Below are 24,859 nucleotides of genomic sequence, written 5' to 3' on the forward strand. Positions count from 1 at the left end.
TTCTGACTATGGGTTATATTTTCTGGCTTTTTTGCATGCCTTTGTATAAGATGCCAGATGTTATAAATTTTATATTGGTGGGTGTCCAATTTTATATACCTTTAAATATTGTCAGGCGTGCAGTAATGTTATCTGCAATCAGTTTTATCCTTTCAAGATTACATTAAGATTGATAAGGGTGGGTCCAGAGCAACCTTTAGTTTAGGGCTAATCTAGCCCCACTACTAAGACAATATCCTCCCAGGGGTGCTACCCAATGCCTTGTGTATCAGGAGGTCCTTCCACTCTGCCGGGTGGTAACATTTTCCCTGGTGGTAACATAGTCCCAGCCCTGTGTGAGACTCAGGAACTGTTCAGCTTACTCCTTTCCTGTGGTTCTTTCTCCAGCTTCTGGCATTTTCCACACATATATCCAGAGGTTGGCTTTCAGTCAAGGCTTGAGGAGATCTTTCTACAGATCTCTAGGGCTCACCCTCTCTTTCAGTGCATCTCTAGTGTTTTGCCCTGAAAATTCTAGTCATCGTAGCCTCCCCCAACTCCAAATCTATCTTGTCAACCCAGCAAGATGTGCCAGCTCTATTTGGATGCCTCTCCTGACACTGTAGTCTGAAAAATACTTGGGCTCCTCATTGCTCTCCTTATTTCAGGAATTACTGTCCTGTGTTGCCTGTTGTCTAATGTCTGAAAAAATTATGTTACATATATATTGGTCATTTTTTTTTTTTATTGTTTAAGGCAGGAGGGTAATTCTGAGCTTTGTCACTCCATCATGGCCTGAAGCATAAATCTTACCTACATTCCTCATCTCTCTATTCTCCATGGAGTCGTACTTATGGTCCACAGATTGGCCACTGGGCAAGGACTCTTCCTGGTCAGTGCAAGGCACTTACATTCAAAGCCTGAGCCCATGCTGGACCTTAGCTTCTTCTGTGTCTTCTCCCTCACAGGCTTCTGCATGGCCAGCACTCCTCTGTTCTAAATGAAAAGAAAACCCAGTCCTCACCTCTGGGGGCTGCATCCCCTGACAAGCTATCTAGTGTCACTCCAGCCTTCTCTCAAAACACAGGTGATTCTTCAAAGGAAAGAAAGCACAAGCATAGGCCAGAGTCAGGTTAGGCTGGCCAATGGTTCTTGGAAGTAGGCAGTGCCAAGGGTAGATTGTGACTCTGGAAGATGGTAAGGGAGAAAGACCTAGGAACAAGATGTTTATGTATATGAAGTGCTTGCCATGTATAAAAGTTAAGCTTGGCAAGACACATTCTTCAAACCCAAGGAATTAATACCTGATGTTCGATAGCAGACATGAATGAAAACACACAAAGGGATTAACTGAATGCCAAATATCTGGTATAAACAAGTAAAATTGGAGTTTCGAGGAGAGATCAAAGAGGGCTTCCCCGAGGAGGTGTGATCTAAGCTGGGTCTGGAAAGATGAGCAGGTTTACATTGGTGAACAGGTAGTCACCTCAAGTAGGAGTAACGATGTGAGCAAAAGAGCAAGAGTAGGAAATGGTTCTAAGCAGAGAGTGACATGACAAGATAAAGTTTTGAGAAAATTGATATGGTCAAGTGGTCTGAGCTGAAACAAATAAGAGAAAGACTGGAAATGAAGACAGCTCCGAGGTTGCTGGAGCAGCCTGTGATGGAGGCAATGAGGCTGTACACCAGCGTGGCAGCAGTAGACGTGAGAGGAAGGGGGAGGGGGCGAGGCATCGCCAAATGGGAACCGAGGGATTTGGTAATTAGTGTCAGACGTGGGCTGAGAATGTATGTTGTCATTAAAAAGTAGGTCCTGAGCTCTTGATTCAGTCAGTCACTCACTCAGCAAAGATTTCCAACACCAACAATATGCCCCAGCACCACACTCGGCTCCGAGAACAGAGAGCAACATGGACAGGACACGAGCGATATGAGCTAGTGTAGGGCACTGACCCCTCCAAAGTACTGCTATGCAAGCAACATCCAGGGCGGTGACCTCCAAGCTTTGTCACATGCTCCAACAGTTACAGTATGGCAGGCACCCCAGAATGTAGGGTTTCATTTATAAATTATTCACGTGTACTACTGCCCTAATGCATTCTATACATTATCAAATTTTTTTAAATAAAAATTACAAAAGAATGAGATCCAATACATGTGAATGGAAGTTCTAGTATTTTCTCCAGCATCCCCATGGTTTCTGCACCCTGCTCTGGAGACCACTGCTCTAGACACCCGTGGAGATGGCTTCAATCTCTGTGGTTTTCAGAGGAACAATTACATCTCAGTGTAACTTTAATGATTCTCATTTTTGTTTTCTGTGTAGGCTGGTCTGTGGTTTACGGGAGATGAAGATATAAAAATTCCAGAAAATCCCCTTGAACCTCTGCCATTCAATAGGCAAGAGCATCTTATAGAGGTAATTCCATAATGTTGATCCATTTCTTGTCTTTTCTTCCACTTGTGTAATTAGTCTTAAACTCCACCCTGACTCCCGGTTCCTTTGCTGTATCCCCCAGGTGCAGAGTTTAATATTCACTACGGCGACAGCATAGGAGAGTCTGGAGGGAGGCAGGGACCAAAATCTTAGCCAGGCTTCTCCTGTTTACTCACTATGTGATCCCAGACAATATCCATAAGGTCTCTGGGTTTCACTCTTCTCATCTAGCAAATAAGCTGGTACTGAACACATTTTTCACTAAATGCCCTTCCAATTGTAAAAGCTTTGGATAAGGACTAACTTTCGGCAATATACGTCTTTGTTCATTTCTCTTTGATTTTGACTAACTTGAGCAACATTCCAAGAGTTTGCTTATAGTATTGCCCACTACCCATCAGAGTATCATTATTATCATCAAAAGTATCATCATCATCATCATTGTTATCATTAGCTTCTATCCCCAAGGCCACAATAGAATGCAAGCCCCTAAAATCTGAAAATCGTTCTGACTTCAACACAGCCAAGCTCAGTAAAATGTGAGAAAAGTTGAACGGTAGATTCAGACATGACAGCAAACTATGTATATCGATTGATCAATTCAGCCAGCCATGAGTTAAAAATTGCAGTGCAAAACTGAACATGACTCCAGTAGTAACCTGAAAGTGAGCAATTCCCTTCAATTGGACACATATTCTCTGAGCATCTCTGCTAGATGCTAGCAGGAGAGCAGGTGGAAGAAAGGGGTCAGGGAGTTACCAAAAAATGTCCAAGACATGAGGCTGGCAGTTGCACGGGAAGTTTTTGGTTTTGGTTGTTGGTTCTTTTATAAACTGGAGGACCGAGCTCAATTCTCCTGTAAAGCTTTGGAAGGTGTCTCTATATGATTTTGTAAACAGATCTGTCAAAATACAAACAGGTTCTTCACTCCTTGGGAAGAAGCCAGCAGTCTGAATGTAATGTCAAGTAACTTCCTTTTCAGCCAGAAATTTTTAGAAGTGTTATCAGAGCAGAGCCCCTTCCATTGCTCACAGAGCTGCTAAAGGCAGGAGACAGCCTGTGTTGGTCAGCCCCGAGGACTGCGACACCTTGAGGCCGGAAAGGGCCTTGGGATGCCAAGGAAGGGTGTGGCTCCCACCTGCTGCTACCCAAACTGCTGGAAAGTGAACATAGGAAAGGAACAAAGTCGGGGGCAGAGGCAGGACCACAGAGCCTGAGAAAGAAGCGCTCTTCCAGGGCAAAGGATGGTTGACAGGTGTGTGTGTGTGTGTGTGTGTGTGTGTGTGTGTGTGTGTGTGTGTGTGTGTTGTCCAGAGGACAGACGAGGGTGGTGTCCTCTCTGCCCCATGGACTGGATGCTCAGCATTTCATAAATCTCAACGCCCTTCAACTGGGATTAAAAGCACAGATACCACGGCTGACAAGCTGCGAGGTCTTCATGGCGTTACCTACCCTCTCTGTGCTGTGGTTTTATTTTCATCCCTCTCTGCTGGGAGTGTTGTGCAGCGTGAGTTCACATGTGTGGTGCTTTTAGAACAGTGATAGGCACACAGTTAGCCCGATGTAAGTGTCAGCTAAACCGAAGCTAACCACGTTACCTCTACATGGTAAAACACCAGTTAATGGTTAAGAAGCTAAAGAAAGGGGTGTGAAGGGAAAACATAAAACAATATAATAAGTTTACTTTGTTGGCCATAATTAGAATAAGTAAAGACCAAATCAGGGGAAAAAACACCCCAGGATCCCTGACCTCTACTCCCAGTTCTGACATGACCCACTGTAGGACTTTGAATAGATCCCTTCACCTGCCCGGACCTCTGCAAGCTCTTAAAAAGAGGGCTTGGCCTACGATCTAGCTGGCCACACCCATCTGCATTCTCTACAATCCAGGGCCTCCAGGGGTCCCAGAGACAGACTGTAATTACTGCTGGCTGTGGGCTCGGATGACCTCAGAGTCCTAGGCACTGGGTCAGAGGTCCAGTGGCATCCGAAAAAGGAACCCCGAGACACGTCTGTGTTGCAATCACATTGTTGTCCCCTGACAGTGACAACTCACTTCCTTATAACTGACAAGGTTCAGCCATGGCCTGGCTGCCCAGCTTTCCACACGACATCAAGAGCCACTACTCCAAGTGTTTCAAAAATTCATCGGGATTTCTTGAGAAAAGCCAATTTTATCTCACCATATGCAAGTTCACAGTTTTGTCTTAATCTCTTCTCCACAGCTTCCATCCATGTGAAATCCTTCTATTTCTTTCGGCTGTTAATATTTGTTGAAGTCAGGCTCGTGGTTTGAAATACTAGCTTTTTGCTAACAAATCCCAAGAGTCTATTTCCACCCCAAACCTCTCTTCCAAACGTTAGACTCCTAGACACGACTGCCTATTGGACATCTCCACTTGAATGTTCTAGTAGACATTCCAAACTCATCCTGTCCAAGACTGGGTCCCTGACCTCCCATTCCCACCACCCCACTGCCCCCCCACCTTCACCTAGAGCCCTCTCCATGTTGGTCAGTGGCAACTCTATCCTTCCTCTTGCTCAGGCCAAAACCCTAGGAAAAATCCAAGTCCCATTGCTGTCACTGGAACAAACCAGCCAACTTTACCTGCATGACAGCAGCGGCCTCATCACAGGTCCTCCATGTCTCCCTTGTCTTGGCTCAGGTCACAGGCAGATCACAGCAGCCTCTACTGCAGCCATCCCACAGCACTGCATTTTAGTCAGAGGAAAACCCAAAGTCCTCAAGAAACCAACCGGCCTTGCCTCTTCTGACCCCTGCCTCAGCTACTCTGGCCTCCTCCGTGTTGATCAGATGTGCAGGCATGCTCCTACCTGAGGACACTGGCCTCAGCACTCCCTCTGCCTGTGTGGCCCTTCCCCTGCGTGTCCTACCTGCCTACTCCCTGCCCACCTCCAACCTTTGTCCAAATTTCATCTTCTCAATTCTGCAACCTGCCCCCCTTCTCCACCTTTCACTCCAATTCCCCTTTCCTTGACCTACTTTTTTCCCCTGTGTTTCCATAATTACTATCTAATTTACTTTATTTATTCTGTCTATTTTCCTCTTCTAGAAAGTAAGCTCCTCAAAAGCAGGCATCTTTATCTCTTTCCTAGTAAGTGCATTTCAAGCACCTAGAACAGTCTAAAACAGTCCTAAGTACGGTTCTGGAGCTGTCTAAGGTTCTGCACAGTCAATAAGTACTTGTTGAATGAATGAAACCGTAGTGTTTGTGTTGGGTTTTGAGTCTATGTAACAAATTTCCACAAATTTAGTGGCTTAAACCAAGGCCCAGTTATTACCTCAGAGTTTCTGTAAGTCAGAAGTCCAGTCATGGCTTAGCTTAGCTTAGCAGAGGCTCAGGGTCTCAGAAAGCTAAAATCAAGGTGTCAGCTGGGGTTGCAGTCTTAGCTGAGGCCAATTCCAATATTGGTTCCAGGACTGGTTTCCAAGGCGGGTTGCTGGCAGAATTCAGATCCATGCAGTTGTAGGACTGAGAACTTCAGCTCCGAGAAGCTGCCTGTTGTTCCCTGCCACATGCCCTCTCAGAGTTTCAGAGTTTGTTTCTTTACGGCCAGCAGGAAAGCATCTTGCTGGCTTCAAATCTCTCCCTGAAGGCCTGGGTCCTTTTTAAAAGGGCTCACATGATTAGATCAGGGCCCAAGGTTGGGCTCTCGTTTGATTAACTCAGAATCAACTGATTAAGGACCTTTATTGTGTCTGCAAAACCTCTTTACCTTTACTCCTGAAAATTGGCTTTCTATCACATTTACAAATCCCACCCGTACACAAGGGGAAGGGATTATACAAGATATGTATTTGAGGGGGTTTTCCAGGGAAACTTTGAAGCCTTCTTAGGAGTCTTCCTATAACAACATTTTAAATGATCTTAAGAACATAACAGGCCTTCCCTTTTTTGAATGTCTCATCCATTGGTTTAAAATCAAGCCTGTGTAATTACAGAAAGAGTTCACATGTCAACTTATTTTATTTTTGCCCATCTTCCTTCAATATATCATATTGAACTTCTTTGTTAATGGAAATAATGTGTTGCACCTACACAGCATTTTTTAAGAGCATTTCAATGAAAATAATATTAAAGTTCAAGGATTCATATGAAAGAAATGGAAGATAAACATGAAAGGACAATGCCATGGTTATCTGTTGGTGTCAGCTCCCTTCTACCCCTAGTCCTGCTGGGAATCCCTGAGGATTTCCAAAGGTAAGTGGGAAGATGAAGAAAATATAAGGTCCTGAAGGAACCCAAAAACTGGATCATGACTCTTCAAATGTCTAAGGCTGACTTACCATCAGAGAGTGTTTTGAAGCATCTGAGCCTAGCTCAGTGCCACAGCAGACCCTCAGTAAACGTTTGATAAAAAGGGGTGACTGAATGAATGAGCTTGCAGAGCCCACTGACCTCTAAGGTTCTTTTCAGATTCATAGCATAACAGACTTTATGTATTTTCCTATCAATGTTATTTTTATTTAAATTTTATTGGATTTGTCAAATATCAGAAAATAATTTTTCCAATTGTTATCTCATAGATGTATAATTAGATTTGCTCATAGTTTTAAGAATTGTCAGTAATAAAGAATAACATGGTATCTCTAGATCTAGGCACTTGCTTCTTTAAGTGTAGGCCAGGGCCAGTGGCTTGGGAATTGTATAGGAGCTTGCTAAACATGCAGAATCTGAGACTGCTCCAGAGCCATTTACTTAAAAAGAATCTACATTTTATTTTTTTAACATCTTTATTGGAGTATAATTGCTTTACAATGGTGTGTTAGTTTCTGCTTTATAACAAAGTGAACAAAGCTATACATATACATACATTTAAAAAAGATTCTCCAGAGGACCTTCAAGATGGCAGAGGAGTAAGATGTAGAGATCACCTTCCTCTCCACAAATACATCAAAAATACATCTACATGTGGAACAACTCTTACTGAACGCTGGCAGAAGACCTCAGACTTCCCAAAAGGAAAAAAACTTGCCACGTACCTGGGTAGGGCAAAAGAAAAAACAGAGACAAAAGAATAGGGACGGGACCTGAACCTCTGGGAGGGAGCTGTGAAGGAGGAAAAGTTTCCACACACTAGGAAGCCCCTTCACTGGCGGAGACGGGGCATGGTGGGCGGCGGCGGGGGGAGCTTCGGGGCCAGGAGGAGAGCACAGCAACAGGGGTGCGGAGGGCAAAGCGGAGAGATTCCCGCACAGAGGATCTGTGCCGACCGGCACTCACCAGCCCGAGAAGCTTGTCTGCTCACCCGCCGGGGGGAGCGGGGGCTGGGAGCTGAGGCTCGGGCTTCGGAGGTCGGATCCCAGGGAGAGGACTGGGGTTGGCGGCGTGAACACAGCCTGAAGGGGGTTAGTGCACCACAGCTAGCTGGGAGGGAGTTCAGGAAAAAGTCTGGACCTGCCTAAGAGGCAACGGACCATTGTTTTGGGGTGCATGAGGAGAGGGGATTCAGAGCACCACCTAAACGAGCTCCAGAAACGGGCACGAGCCATGGCTATCAGCACGGACCCCAGAGACGGGCATGAGACGCTAAGGCTGCTGCTGCCGCCACCAAGAAGCCTGTGCACAAGCACAGGTCACTGTCCACACCACTCCTCCCAGGAGCCTGTGCAGCCCGCCACTGCCAGGGGCCTGTGACCCAGGGACAACTTCCCCGGAAGAACACACAGTATGGCTCAGGCTGGTGCAACGTCACTCTGGCCTCTGCCCCCACAGGCTTGCCCCACATTCTGTGCCCCTCCCTCCTGGCCTCAGAGAGCCAGAGCATCCTAAGTAGCCGCTTCTTTAACACCCTCTGGTCTGGGTGAAGAACAGGTGCCAGAAGGCACCCTACATGCAGAGGCGGGGCCAAATCCAAAGCTGAACCCCAGGAGCTGTGCGAACAGAGAAGAAAAAGGGAAATCTCTTCCAGCAGCCTCAGGAGCAGCGGATTAAATCTCCACAATCAACTTGATGTACCCTGCATTGGTGGAATACCTGAACAGACAATGAATCACCCCAAAATTGAGGCAGTGGACTTTGAGAGCAACTGTAGACTTGGGGTTTGCTGTATGTGATTGACTAGTTTCTGATTTTTATGTGTATCTTAGTATAGATTTTAGCACTTGTCATTAGTGGATTTGTTTATTGGTTTGGTTGCTCTCTTTTTCTTTTTAATTACTATTTTTAAATAATTTTTTAAAATTTTTTATTTTAATAACTTTATTTTATTTTTTGTATTGTTTTTCCCTCCCTTTCCTTCTAAGCTGTGTGACTGACAGTGTCTTGGTGCTCTGGCCAGCTGTCAGGCCTTAGCCTCTGAGGTGAAAGAGCTGAGTTTAGGACATTGGACCACCAGAGACCTCCTGGCCCCATGTAATATCAATCGGCAAGAGCTCTCCTGGAGATCTCCATCTCAATGCAAAGACCCAGCTCCACTCAATGACCAGCAAGCTCCACTGCTGGACACTCAATGCCAAACATCTTGCAAGACAAACACAACCCCACCCATTAGCAGAGAGGCTGCCTAAAATCATAGTAAGTTCACGGACACCCCAAAACACACCACCAGACACAGCCCTGACAAGCAGAAAGACAAGATCTAGCCTCATCTACCAGAACACAGGTACCAGTGCCCTCCACTAGGAAGCCTACACAACCCCCTGAACCAACCTCATTCACTGGGGGCAGAAACCAAAAACACCGGGAACTACGAACCTGCAGCCTGTGAAAAGGAGACCCCAAACACAGTAAGTTAAGGAAAATGAGAAGACAAAGAAATATGCAGCAGATGAAGGAGCAAAGTAAAAACTCACCAGGCCAGACAAATGAAGAGGAAAGAAGGAGTCTACTTGAAAAAGAATTCAGAGTAATGGTAGTAAAGATGATCCAAAATCTCAGAAATAGAATGGCGAAAATACAAGAAATGTTTAACAAGGACCTAGAAGAACTAAAGAGCAAACAAATAGTGAGGAACAACACAATAAATGAAATTTAAAATTATCTAGAAGGAATCAAGAGCAGAATAACTGAGGCAGAAGAATGGACAGTGACCTGGATGATAAAATAGTAGAAATAACTATTGCAGAGCAGAATAAAGAAAAAAGCATGAAAAGAATTGACGACAGGCTTGTGCCCTTCTGATCCCATACCTTGGTGCGTTCAGTTCCCTACCCCCTCTCGTCGATTGTTGCTACACTTTGAGGACCCGCCGTGGCTGGCGGCAAGTGGCGCCCGAACAGGGACTTGACAAGAGGGACATCTGAATCTCGGTAGGTGAATCCCCGGAGTGAAGAGTGAAAGTGTGGCCACATAGTAAAGTTGATAGTAACTCGGGGCAATAGTCAGAAGTAAAAAAATATGGGACAAAAAGTATCCAAGAACCGACCTGAGATCACTGATCAAGAGAAGGAGTTGTCCACCAGTGCTTTCCAGGCTTTCACAGCTGGAAATTATGATGTCTGTCTGCAACATCTTGCCTGCCTACAAGATATAAACAAAGACGATTATAAAATAATTTTGAATACGGCAGTAGCTGAGTTTTTCAAAAGTAACCAGACAACAACAGATAGTTTAAGACAGACACTTAACCAACTGAAGAATCAGGTGCACTCGGCTGTTGAAAAAATGGATGGACTAGATGATCTTGAAAACAGTATGTTGTATTACAATCAAGCAGTCATCCTGTATCATGTCCAACAGTATACAGAAGCCATATCCATTGGTGAAAAACTTTATCAGTTCATAGAACCTTTTGAAGAAAAATTTGCCCAAGCAGTGTGTTTTTCGCTCGTAGACCTGTATATATTAACCTACCAAGCTGAGAAAGCTTTACATCTTCTTGCTGTTCTAGAAATAATGATTTCACAGGGGAACAATAACAAAAATGGAAAGAATGAGACTGGTAAAGATACTATTTTTGTGTTGAAATATATGTAGGAGGACAAGGGACTTTATGTGCCGGCCATAGTTTAGAGGTAGTTAAAGCTGTAACAAGTTTGAAGTTTCCCTCCTTTTTTCCTTCTGATTTTCCCCAATCTGATTTTGAATTCTCAAATCTGGTGCACCTTAAATTATAATAGTGGTACCATTCTAATTTCTTCAGTTTCTGTTACTGATAATAGTTTGGTTTTTTTATAAGCATTGGGATTTTGGGAAGTTTGCGTTGTCTTATTCTTATCAACCGGTTATTACTTGTTACACCCTCATATGCCTTGCTAATAGGAGATTTACAGATTGAGTTTACTTCTGGTTCCTTAGGATATAATATAACTTGTCAGAATTGTGTTTTTAGTACTTGCCTTCTGCCTATGAAAGGAACTTTTTCTGTTATGACGTGAAAACAACCTTCCTATGTAATGCTGCCTGTAAATATTTCTGAACCATGGTATCGTAGTACTAGCATACAAGCTTGGCTAGAATTATCTGAAGCTTTAAAAAAAAAAGACCTAAACGATTCATTGGAATAAGTGTATGGACTGATGGACACATTAGTTTGAACATACAAAAACTTAATGCGGAAATACAAGCAATTCAAGAAGCTCATCTACAAGAAGACGGGCCCCAACAATTAATTCAAGGACTCTTGGATCAGCTTCAGTGGTTAAACCCAATGCATTTGGTTTCAAAATGGACTCACAGGATTGATTACCGTGGGGTCATGTGTATTGTTGATGTTAATTGCCTTACCTTGTTTATTACGCTTTATTATTGGCCGTCTCGCTGCTCTTCGTCAGGAGGTGTATGGGTTGAAATTCCATTATCAAGCTTTAAAAAATAAAAGAGGGGGAAATGCGGCGAGCATTGCCCTCTGAGGAAGGCGCCATTAAGACCCTCATAAGCCTCAGGGCCCGATTGTACTCTCCTTGGTATGCATCCTGGACTTTATGGTATGAACGTAAAAAAGGAAACGGCCTTTGGCCAAATCGCTCCAGGGACCTGCTCAGTTACTGGGAGTCCCTGGTTGTTCCCTAAAGCTAGGAAAAGCAACCCTGGAGGGGAAATTGGTGCCTTTGAGGGAGAAGCCAATCAACCAGCTGATGCCGATAAGGCGTGACTAAGCAGAGAAGCCAATCAACCAGCTGATGCCGATCAGGCGTGACTAAGCAAATTCCCTGCTTTAGGGGGATATATATGGCTACGCTTTGTTATTAAATTTGCCTTGCAACCATCAGTTGCTTGTGCCCTTCTGATCCCATAAAAAAAAAAAAAAGAATTGACGACAGTCTTAGAGACCTCTGGGACAACGTTAAATGCACCAACATTAGAATTATAGGGGCACCAGAAGAAGAAGAGGAAAAAAAAAGGACTAAGACAATATTTGAAGAGCTTATAGTTAAAAACTTCCCTAATATGGGAAAGGAAATAGTCAATCAAGTCCAGGAAGCACAGAGAGTCCCATACAGGATAAATCCAAGGAGAAACACACCAAGATACATATTAATCAAGCTATCAAAAATTAAATACAAAGAAAACATATTAAAAGCAGCAAAGGAAAAGCAACAAATAACATACAAGAGAATCCCCATAAGGTTAATAGCTGATCTTTCAACAGAAACTCTGCAAGACAGAAGGGAGTGGCAGGACACATTTAAAGTGATGAAAGGTAAAAACCTACAACCAAGATTACTCTACCCAGCAAGGATCTCATTCAGATTCAATGGAGAAATTAAAACCTTTACAGACAAGCAAAAGCTAAGATAATTCAGCATCACCAAACCAGCTTTACAAGAAATGCTAAAGGAATTTCTCTAGGCAAGAAACACAAGAGAAGGAAAAGACCTACAATAACTAACCCAAAACAATTAAGAAAATGGTAATAGGAACATACATATCAATAATTACCTTAAATGTAAATGGATTAAAGGCTGCTACCAAAAAGCATAGATTGGCTGAATGGATAGAAAAACAAGACCTGTATATATGCAGTCTACAAGAGACCCACTTCAGACCTAGGGACACATACAGACTGAACGTGACGGGAGGGAAAAAGATATTCCATGCAAATGGAAATCAAAAGAAATCTGGAGTAGCAATTCTCATATCAGACAAAATAAACTTTAAAATAAAGACTATTACAAGAGACAAAGAAGGACACTACATAATGATCAAGGGATCAATCCAAGAAGATGTAACAGTTGTAAATATTGATGTACCCAACATAGGAGCACTTCAATACATAAGGCAAATGCTAACAGCCATAAAAGGGGAAATCGACAGTAACATAATCATAGTAGGGGACTTTAAGACCCCACTTTCACCAATGGACAGATCATCCAAAATGGGAACAAATAAGGAAACACAAGCTTTAAATGATACAGTAAACAATATGGACTTAAATGATATTTATAGGACATTCCATCCAAAAATAACAGAATACACTTTCTTCTCAAGTGCTCCTGGAACATTCTCCAGGATAGATCATATCTTGGGTCACAAATCAAGCCTTGGTAAATTTAAGAAAATTGAAATCATAGCATGTATCTTTTCCAACCACAATGCTATGAGACTAGATATGAATTACAGGGAAAAAAACTGTAAAAAATACAAAATACATGGAGGCTAAACAATATACTACTAAATAACCAAGAGATCACTGAAGAAATCAAAGAGGAAATCAAAAAAACACCTAGAAACAAATGACAATGAAAACATGATGACCCAAAACCTATGCAATGCAGCAAAAGCGGTTCTAAGAGGGAAATTTATAGCAATACAATCCTACCTTAAGAAACAAGAAAAATCTCAAATAAACAACATAACCTTACACCTAAAGCAATTAGAGAAAGAAGAACAAAAGAACCACAAAGTTCTCAGAAGGAAAGAAATCATAAAGATCAGATCAGAAATAAATGAAAAAAAATGAAGGGAACAATAGCAAAGATCAATAAAACTAAAAGATGGTTCTTTGTGAACATAAACGAAATTGATAAACCATTATCCAAATTCATCAAGAAAAAGAGGGAGAGAACTCAAATCATTAAAATTAGAAATGAAAAAGGAGAAGTTACAACAGACACTGCAGAAACACAAAGCATCCTAAGAGACTACTACAAGCAACTCTATACCAGTAAAATGGACAACCTGGAAGAAATGGACAAATACTTACTTAGAAAAGCACAACCTTCGGAGACTGAACCAGGAAGAAATAGAAAATATAAACAGACAAATCACAGGCACTGAAATTAAAAATCTTCTAACAAACAAAAGCCCAGGACCAGACAGCTTCACAGGCAAATTCCATCAAACATTTAGAGAAGAGCTAACACCTATCCTTCTCTAACTCTTCCAAAATATAGCAGAGGGAGGAACACTCCAAAACTCATTCTACGAGGCCACCATCACCCTGATACCAAAACCAGACAAAAGATGTTACAAAAACAGAAAACTATAGGCCAATAGCACTGATGAACAGAGATGCAAAAATCCTCAAAAAAATACTAGCAAACAGAATCCAACAGCACATTGAAAGGATCATACATGATGATCAACTGGGGTTTATCCCAGGAATGCAAGAATTCTTCAATATAAACAAATCAATCAATGTGATAAACCATACTAACAAATTGAAGGAGAAATACCATATGATCATCTCAATAGATGCAGAAAATCTTTTGATAAAATTCAACACCCATTGGGCTTCCCTAGTGGTGCAGTGGTTGAGAGTCCACCTGCCGATGCAGGGGACGCGGGTTTGTGCCCCGGTCTGGGAAGATCCCACTTGCTGGGCCCGTGAGCCATGGCCGCTGAGCCTGCACGTCTGGAGCCTGTGTTCTGCAACAGGAGAGGCCACAACAGTGAGAGGCCCATGTAACGCAAAAAAAAAAAAAAAAAATTCAACACCCATTTATGATAAAAACCCTCCAGAAAGTAGACCTAGAGGGAACTTACCTCAACATAATAAAGACCATATATGACAAACCCACAGCCAGCATCATTCTCAATGATGAAAAGCTGAAACCATTCCACTAAGATCAGGAACAAGACAAGGTTGCCCACTCTCACCACTATTATTCAACATAGTTTTGGAAGTTTTAGCCACAGCAATCAGAGAAGAAAAAGAAATAAAAGGAATCCAAATCAGAAAAGAAGAAGTAAAGCTGTCACTGTTTGCAGATGACATGATAGTATACATAGAGAATCCTAAAGATGATACCAGAAAACTACTAGAGCTAATCAATGCATTTAGTAAAGTAGCAGGATACAAAATTAATGCACAGAAATCTCTTGCATTCCTATACTTTAATGATGAAAAATCTGAAAGAGAAATTAAGGAAACACTCCCATTTACCAGTGCAACAAAAAGAATAAAATATCTAGGAATAAACCTACCTAAGGAGACAAGAGACCTATATGCAAAAAACTATAAGACACTGATGAAAGCAATTAAAGATGATACAGATGGAGAGATATACCATGTTCTTGGATTAGAAGAATCAACACTGTGAAAATGACTCTACTACCCAAAGCAATCTACAGATTCAATGCAATCCTTATCAAACTTCCAATGGCACTTTTCGCAGAATTAGAACAAAAAAAATTTCACAATTTGTATGGAAACACAAAAGACCTCAAATAGTGAAAGCAATCTTGAGAAAGAAAAACGGAGCTGGAGGAATCAGGTTCCCTGACTTCAGACTATACTACAAAGCTACAGTAATCAAGACAGTATGGTACTGACACAAAAACAGAAATATAGATCAATGGAACTGGAGAGAAAGCCCAGAGACAAACCCACGCACATATGGTCACCTTACCTTTGATAAAGGAGGCAAGAATATACAATGGAGAAAAGACAGCCTCTTCAATAAGTGGTGCTGGGAAAACTGGACAGCTACATATAAAAATGTAATTAGAACACTCCCAAAGACCATACACAAAAATAAACTCAAGATGGATTAAAGACCAAAATGTAAGACTGGACACTATAAAAATCTTAGAGGAAAACATAGGACGAACACTCTATGACATAAATCACAGCAAGATCTTTTTTGACCCACCTCCTAGAGAAATGGAAATAAAAAGAAAAATAAACAAATGGGACCTAATGAAACTTAAAATCTTTTGCACAACAAAGGAAAACATAAACAAGACAAAAAGACCACCCTCAGAATGGGAGAAAATATTTGCAAATGAAGCAACTGACAAAGGTTTAATATCCAAAATATACAAGCAGCTCATGCAGCTCAATCTCAAAAAACAGACTACCTAATCCAAAACTGGGCAGAAGACCTAGACATTTCTCCAAAAAAGATATACAGATTACCAACAAACACGTGAAAGTATGCTCAACATCACTAATCATTAGAGGAATGCAAATCAAAACTACAATGAGGTATCACTTCACACTGGTCAGAATGGCCATCATCAAAAATCTATAAACAACAAATGCTAGAGAGGGTGTGGAGAAAAGGGAACCCTCTTGCACTGTTGGTGGGACTGTAAATTGATACAGCTACTATGGAGAACAGTATGGAGGTTCCTTAAAAAACTACAAATAGAACTACTGGGCATATACTTTGAGAACCATAATTCAAAAAGAGACATGTACCACAATGTTCATTTCACCTCTATTTACAATAACCAGGACATGGATGCAACCTAAGTGTCCATCGACAGATGAATGGATAAAGAAGACATGGTACATATATACAATGGAATATTACTCAGCCATAAAAAGAAACGAAATTGAGAGAACAAATACCGTATGCTAACACATATGTATGGAATTTTTAAAAAAGGAAAAGAAAATGGTTCTGACGAACCTAGGGGCAGGACAGGAATAAAGACGCAGACATAAAGAATGGACTTGAAGACATGCAGAGGGGGAAGGGTAAACTGGGAAGAAGTGAGAGAGTGGCATGGACATACATACACTACCCAATGTAAAATGGATGGCTAGTGGGAAGCAGCTGCATAGCACAGGGAGATGAGCTCGGTGCTTTGTGACCACCTAGAGGGGTGGGATAGGGAGGGTGGGAGGGAGAAGCAAGAGGGAGGAGATATGGGGATATATGTATACGTATAGCTGATTTACTTTGTTATACAGCAGAAACTAGCACAACAATATAAAGCAATTATACTACAATTAAGATGTTAAAAAAAAATAAGTTCCATGACTTTTATAAACAGACATATTTATTTAAAAAAAGAAAGAAAAGAAAAAAGATTCTCCAGGTCACTGCATGCAAATGTTTGAGAAGAGCCAGTCACCTCCCCAAACAGGGCTGCGTAGCTGCTTAGGTGTGACCTCTGTGTCCCCGGGCTTGGCCTAGGATTTGCAGGGCCCCGGAGGATATTAGGTCCCGGAGCGCTAACTCCTCATGCTGTCAAATGCATGAGACACTGCATCTAGATCTGAGCATCAGCTCAGTCATTCAGGATGTGGGAGAGACTTGCCAAACAAGCTGATAGTCAGTGATAAGCACACTCTTTCCGAATGGGAGTCTACACTGGAAGAATTCACATTACAGTCAATAGTTTAGGAAGTTCAGCGCAACGTGGGCCAGTTTAAAGAGTCTAATGACTCAAGTCCCAGTGGCCTTGGGCATTGTTCCCTGCCTTCTCCCCACTCCCCAGGGAGTGAGATGTACCAGAAGCTTCATGGTTGGGAGTCAGGGCCCAGTTTGTCAGGATGGAGCTCCCTTTTCCTACTTAACATGTCATCCCTGACACCTTAATTAGTATATTCATTCCTAAGTATGTTGGTACCATTGATTATCATACAAGTTTCTTTAACATCAGAATGTTTCTAGCCCTACAATTTATGTTTTTTTACTTAGCATACTCTTCAGTTAATACCATTCATTACATGTTAGTTTTAGTAATTCAGTCCTCAGAAAGTGACTGTATTCCAAAACTTCGGGAGGGATTCTTCATTGCCTGTCCATCTACTGTCTACCGAAGCGTATGCATTTGACCTCTGGCTGAAATTCTTTTGTGTGACAGTTTTTCTTTAGATTATTTGCTGACTGTGAGAAGGACCCACCTCAGCTTGACTACACACAGATGCTGCTTTATTTTGCTTGCCATCCAGACAGTGTGGAAGGGGTCTACAGGGCCCTCAGTGTGGCCACTGGGACTCATGTCTTCCAGCCAATTGAAATGCCTCCTCTTGCTGCAGAAAAGGTAATTGTGGTCCAGAAATGGACGAGCATTGGGGTCTGGAGGGGATTCCAAAAGATCCTAAACTTCTAAGAACAAAGACTACTTTTTTTTTTCAATCTCTGTATTTTCCCAGGTTCCTCACACGATGCTTTACTAGGTCTTCAATAACGCCTTACTCAATTGGATTAAGAACTAGAGACCCACTATCGAAAAAATGTTTTGGTAGTTAAATCCAAATTTGCTGAAAGTTTCTTTGGTGAAACCAAAATTTGCTCTGTAAAGGGCAGCCTTTATTTTGCATGAAGTGCTGATCCCGATAAATGATAAAGAACTGGTATCAACACAGACTATTTGTCACCCTCTGTGGAAATTCTATGGAAAACAAGTTCAGGCCTCAGACACATCCCACATGTATGTGACACTTGATAGGATTTCAGGCCCAAACCTGGCCACCTGAATTCCACAGGCACTTTGTGTCACCTGCATCCAGCGACAGAAAAGCTTGAAGTCCAATAAAACCTCACACCCCGCTGTCGATTTCTAAAGGGTTGACATTCCCTGTTTGGGGGAATGTCAGAAAGCCTCAGAACAGGGAAATAACGAATACACTTATTAGGTGTCCATTGGGGACAGAGCAGTGGCCCTCATGATGGAATGCTTTTTTCTGCTCTTCTTTGTGGACCCAGAGGGGAGAGTGAGGCTGCACAGTTCAGACTCCTCGGATGTCCTATAGCTGCAGTTCTTTTCCTTTCATACACGTTTGTCAAAACAGAGTATGCTGCGTTGTCTGAGAAAAAAATGGGAAGTTCCTATGACAGCTTTCACATCCCAGAAGACATAGACTCTTTTACAGGCAGCCCTATATTTCATCCCTGAACAGATGACCCGGAGGATGTCCTTACCCCTTCCACCAGGGGCAGGGCGAGGCCAGAGTGCAGCCTAGGAAACTGACAACTCAGGGCTCTTCACCTCGATGTACTTTAGACTCAGCATTAACACTGACACAGTGACAGAAAGTTCAGGAAGGAGTTATTGTTATTTCCACTCAAGAATGCTGTCGTCTTAGAACATAGGAAGACCATTTACATTTTCCCAAATAAATGACGAGTTAGATGTGGTCTGCCTGCATCTCTCTATAGATTGGGCCTCCTTAACCCAACACTGGCATAGATCATAACCTGCCTGGAGGTCTCAGTTAACCCGTCCTCAGGGAGACCATCCCTGACCTGGAATGGTGGCAGGCAATGCTGCCCTGTGTTCCCATAGCATGCTGTGCTTCCCCCTTCACCATAATCCTCATAGATAACTACCTCTACAGGGTCAGCTTCCTTTCTGGCCTCTGGGCACCCTGTGGGGAGGGATGGGCCGTCTGTCTTGCTCTGCATCCCCTAACCTGCCTTCCTGAATCTGAATTACTGCTACAGAGCTCAGTAAACATTTCACTGAGTGGAGCGATCAATTACTTCATTAATTAGCTTTGTAAATCCTACCCTCTGTGTAGCCCTGTGATCTGCAAAGGATATAGAAGAAGCCAAATTTGCTCCCCTAAAGGGATTCTATCTAATTGCCCCTATCCATACAGGAAAGGATGGGAGAATGGTGGCCCACACATGGAGGGAACACAGAATAAAGGACAGATTAACATGGGGCTTTACAGATCAAAAGAGGGGTCTAAACCTTCTTCTCTGCCACCTCCGTACCTCTGCTCTTGCTATCCCCTCCACCTGGAGTACGCGTCAGCTCGTCTGGAAGGGCTCGAGGGCTCCCCAGTACCCAAGACCTATCTCAACCGCCAGATCATTCAGGAAGCTTCCCCCAACACACGGAGCACTCCTGCAACCGGGCCCCATTTACATCCAGATCCTCTCTGGCAAGGCTGAGCACCGTCACATGCACCTGTGCATTTACTCAACAAACATTTATGCAGCACCTCTGGGGATAAAGCAAGTAAGATAAAGGCTACAGCAAATGGTGTTAGACACTATGGGGAATAAAGAATAGAGGGAAAAATATGGAGTCTGGGTGGGAGTTGCAGTGTTACTAGAATGGTCACAGAAGGTGTCTCTGTGAAAAGACATCGAAGCAGAGGCCCAGAGTGGTGAGGGAGAGGGCCTTGCAGATAGACCTCTGGAGGAAGCGCATTTTAAGTGAAGACAGCAGTAAGTGCAAAATCTCTCAAGTGGGGTCATGCCTGGTGGACCCTAAGGAACCTCAAGTCAGCCAGTGTAGTTGGAGAGGGTTGAGCTGGAGGAGAGTAGCAGGCAAAGATAGCAAGGGGGAGAGGGCTCCGAGGGGCCCTGGAGGGGCGTTGGCTTTGACTGTGTCAAGAGATGAGATGAGAGGTCATTGGAGCAGGGTCGTTTGATTTAAAATGTGCCCCCGTACAGGACGGACCGTAGCGGGGCAAAGGAAGGAAGTAGGAGAACTAGTAATTCAGGCAGGGGTGGTTTATCTATTGAATCCTCCTGCTGTTATTCCTACCTCGAGTTGGGGATGACTTGTTACCCATCTTTATGTCCTCCAAAGTAGCAAGTGCTCAATAATGCACACAGCAAATACGCGATTAGTGTTTGTGAACATGGCAGGGAAAGAAGGGAAGAAAGAGACAAAGAGAGAAGGAAGGGAAGGACTCCCGTCTCCAAGGTAGAAAGGAGGAGAGCAGACATTCCAGAGGCAGAGGCAACAGCGGGTTCAGGAGTCTGCACCGAGCCAGAAAGACCAGGAAAAGGAAGTGTGTGCTACAATGGTTGCCATAGCAACCGACAGCTCTCTGGGTGGGTAGCAGCCAAGCCAGCTAGCACAGGAAGGCACTGCATCCCTTCTGTCCCTGACCCGGTGGGTCATTCACCGGGAGCTAGTGCCCATCCAGGAAGTAGCTCCCCTGGAGTACTTCTCTCAAGAGCTCTTTTAAACCCCAAGGACACCGCACAGGAACTGCCCCATGACCACTGCACAACAGAGATGAAACCAGGGTAGGGCAGGCATGGAGTGCAGGTCTGTCACACACCACACACACAGGACTACTCCTGGCTGGGAGTGAACCATAGGAGCTTTTGAAATACAGGATCCACCCACCTTCCTCATTCTTGCCTACTCCTAGCCCTCAGCATCCTGTCTCCAATTATGCTGCTCCCTTTCTGTGCCCTTTCCAACTGTATTCTAGTTCCCTGGGCAACTTTATCCCAGGAAGGCAAAATGAGCCTGCTCAGAAATAACACCTCCAATAGATCTATATTCACTCGCAAGACATTTAATGGGATCTCGGCTTTTGCTTTCCAACAAACAACTGGAAATCTCCCTGATACTTCATTCTTTCTGAGTCTATATCTGCTACTCACAGTGTTTTATTCACCATGGCACAGACCTCCTGTTAAAACCCAGGGCTTTGGGGGTAATTTAAAAGAAACTCAAGAGCAAAGCACTCATGAGCAGGCACTAGTCATTATGAAGCTTCAAATAAGTTGATATTTGAGAAAATGGTTCATCCTGACCTGTGGCATTTGGGGTTATGATAGTGGAATTTAGTAAATTATGAGCTTGAACCTCCCACACTTTGAGAGTCTTGTTAAAGCATCTTGACAGAGATGGTTTGAGGCCTTGGGTTTCGAAAAACTTAAATGTGCATCCCATTCTGCTCTTTGATGCTTTGCTCACATTAGTCCCAAGGACTGATCTTCTGTCCTGCCTTCTGAGATGTGGGACTAAACAGACTGAGTGGTAGAAATGCACAGTCAGGCACCACTCCAGGGGCACGTTTGCTGGGAGTCCTCAAGGGCTGTCTCTGAGAGTGTGACATAGTGTTTGCTAGCGCCACAGTCTGCCCCGCTGCTTGGAAGATAATGTGACTCACACAGAGTTTTGATGCCACTAATAATTGCTCATTCAGAAGCCCTGGCTTTTCTCCAAACCAGCATCCCTGGTTTTGTTCATTCACCCACACTCGCAGTCGTGGTCTTTCAGAGCGCCTGTTGGGAGCCCCCTCTTGTGCACCCCCTGCAGTCCCGCCAGGATGCTGAACTGGCTCCTCTGGTCCTGATCTTGGCCTCCCTCTTCTCTCTCCCCTCCCACTGAACCCCTAAGTCTATCCTGTTCCAATCCCCTAGAGAGCAAAAATAGCAAACATTTATAAAGCGTCCTCTGATATAACAAGTTAAGGATACTTCACTCAAATGTTTAAATTGTTATCTTTTGACTAAAATTAAAAATCTATTTATCCCATGATGATTACAACAAGTATTTGAGAAGTTGGGCCCTCTGTGGTTATGGAAATAGTGCAGAGAGAGCAGGTTCCTTCTCTGTTCAATTTTGGTATTGCCTGCTTATCCAGCCCAGCTAGTCATGTGCTCACCCACAGGTTCTGTCTCTGTCTTCTCCGCGTAGCACCTGTGCTGCCCTCTGAGTAGAAATTCATTCACCCTTCAGTCATTCAGCAAGATGTTCTACATCTCAACTATGTTCATGTCAGTACACCAAATATTCTATAGCCCCGACTATGTTTATTTAAGCACAGTAAATATTCTGTAGCCCCGGGGGGATTATTGATGGGTAGCCAGTGTGATGATTCCCAGGCTTCTTAGATGGAGACAAAAAAGCTAGTTTCACATTTCTGCCGAGTAGTATTTCAACTCTTTAAAATGGAGAAGAGGCTGGATGGATAGATAGATAGATAGATAGATAGATAGATAGATAGATAGATAGATAGATAGATAATAGGTAGATAGATAGATAGATAGATAGATAGATAGATGATAGATAGGTAGATAATAGATATTTGTACTTAATTCCAAAAACTTCACCTGCTAGAGTATTCTCCCCCCACCCTCCAAGATTAGATTAAATTGCCAATTTACCAAAGGATATGGAAATCGAACTAAAGCAAGGTGACCACACAGAGCTAGAGCAAATACAACCTGTCTCTACTGCACTATCCTCAGCCCCTGCAAATCCCTCAGAAGGGCTTATGACAACCAGAGGCTTAATTCTCTGTTGCGTTATAATCCTTTTACACATGGGACTTACGTGGCTCTTTTGAAAGAACTTGCGCAATCTATGCACTTAACGCTCCTACTGAATTGAGCATTTATAGGTATTGGCACCCTGCTCTAATTTTAAGCCTAAATTAGCATTTTTCCTTAATCAGAGTAAAGGAGAGTCAGCCCTCAGGTGTTCTCTGACATCGGGCCAGTCAACATTCTGAAAATGCCCATTTTTCTAGGGCAACTCATTGAATATCTATTACCTCATCATCAGAAACACACACACACATTTATAACAGTAAATACGGTAAGTACAAATCTACTGTAAAGAATTTGAAAAATACAAAACAAAGTGAAAAAGAAATCACCTGTTTGACCAATCAGAGGTAACTACTTTCAATTCTTTAATGTATCTGTTTCTCTTTTTTTCATTTATAAGTATAGATATATAGGAAAATGAGGATCCTAATATATTTATTATTTGTGTTCTGTTTCCTTTCTGCACTCATCCCATGAGTGTTTTCTCATGTCACTCAGTATCCTTCTAAACCAAAATGTTCATGGCAGCATAATATTCTGCCATAGACTGATACTCTCATTGATGTCACCATTCCCCATTTTTGGAACCATAGGTTTCCTATTTTTGCTGTACGTAACACGGAATGAACATCCATATACAAAAGTCTTTGTGTACATGAATATTTCTTTAGAACCAATTCCTAGATCAATAATTGTGGCATCAAAGGGTAGGCATATTTTTCAGCCTTTGGATACGTAAGAAATTACATCAGAAACAATTTACTCTCCCATGTTCAGAATGCCAGTGTCTGAGTTCATGGCTCTTGGCCAAGTGTCAATGAACAGCAATAAGAATCCCAATCTGTCTGTATTCAATTTGTTTTCTATTTTACCTCCTGGATGTTTAGTCGGGTTTAACCTCCAGTATCCAAACAAACATTCCCAAAGCTTCTTAGAATCTGTCAAGCTTGAGAAATTAACTTGCCCACAACCTCTTGACTGCAGGCAATTTCCAAAGCAAATCCTGTTCAGAAATCTAGCTTCATGTGTAAAAGTCTGACAGTGGTTACACAAATTCATTCCACTGTCCTTTCATTGAGGAATGCGGTGTATCCGGCAGGGTAGTGAACAGAAGACTGTATGGAGGTGAGTAAGACACCCCTACACTGAGGCCTCTGTCAACTACCAGCAGAACTAATCTGGAATTTCAACATGATTTCCAGTGCAACCAGCATATTCTATCTCTAGATTTTGTTTAGCTAGTTTGCAGTAGGCGCCATCATCCCAGGGCATAGAAAGTGAGGGACCAAACTGGTGCTTTCTAAATATCTCTATTCCTGGCAAGACTTCATGTTCTCTTCATTGAATTGCACAGACCGCCTCCTTTACTGGTATGAGTCCCATTGAGGAATATCCTGAACTTGAGGACAATTTTATAAGTGAAGAAAGGGAATTACAAGAGGAAGGGAAGGCGAAGGAAGAAGAAATCTCTGAAAATGCAAACACGGAAATGATATCCATGGAAACACTACTCCAAGTGTTCCAAGGAGCAAACGAAGCACAGGATGCTAACAGATTTGCCAGCCACCAAAAGACAGAGAACATGTATTCAGAGGTTGGTTAGATTATTTCATAAAAGGGGCAACCTCTACCCAAGAAAAGTTTCCCTCAATTTTGAGCATATGTTCATAGAATTTCTCCCCAAATGTATCATCATATAGAAATTATGATGATTCCTTTAAAAAACAAAAATGTTAACATCATCAGTATTTTAAAGTTAATCAACTTTATTCTTTTTTTCCTTTTAAGAACTTTATAAAAGTATTTCAGGACCTAGGTTCCAAGAATCTGGAGCCAATTAAAATTGCTGTTCTGCTGAAGCATCCTTTTATTCAAGATCTGATTTCAACTTATCCAGACTATAAAATCCCTGTGAGTATTACCCCAGGGTCCTAATACAGTCTTCATTTGGTCAAGTTCCGGTTCAGGGCTTGGTGGGATATCACAAATGTGGAGGAGTAGAAGGAGGGAGGAAGCTGGACTAGGCTGGAACAGGGTCTGAGGAAGCTAAGCTGGTAACAGCAGCAGGTCAGAAAGGCCAGCCCTCGATACCCAAATGGCAGCAAGTTCAGACAGAGTAGAGGTGACTATCGGTACATCGGCACCATGATAGGACCATTAGTATATGGATAATACTATTAGTACTACAGAGAGGAGCACCAGTACGAGGGATAGTATCATGGAGCTGCCCCATCGGGGCTCTGAGGACGTGGGTCTGCCACAGAAGGCTGGAGGTAGATGGCAGTTAAAGCTGGGTGGGTGGCAGTATTCATGTTCTGCAT

At 42.8% G+C, this 24,859-nt stretch overlaps 1 protein-coding gene across 1 annotated transcript in view; it reads left to right on the top strand.

Annotated features, from left to right (window-relative positions):
* Nucleotides 1-24,859, top strand: part of LOC131754466 (sperm flagellar protein 2) — a 93,327-nt gene that overhangs the window by 61,932 nt on the left and 6,536 nt on the right. The window contains exons 15-18 of the mRNA XM_067033293.1: nt 2,306-2,398; nt 17,365-17,544; nt 23,893-24,132; nt 24,327-24,449. Of these exons, the coding sequence (XP_066889394.1) occupies nt 2,306-2,398; nt 17,365-17,544; nt 23,893-24,132; nt 24,327-24,449 (636 nt within the window). The remainder of the gene's footprint in view (nt 1-2,305; nt 2,399-17,364; nt 17,545-23,892; nt 24,133-24,326; nt 24,450-24,859) is intronic.

This window comes from Kogia breviceps, chromosome 4, assembly GCF_026419965.1.
Source record: "Kogia breviceps isolate mKogBre1 chromosome 4, mKogBre1 haplotype 1, whole genome shotgun sequence".
Lineage (NCBI taxonomy): Eukaryota > Metazoa > Chordata > Mammalia > Artiodactyla > Physeteridae > Kogia > Kogia breviceps.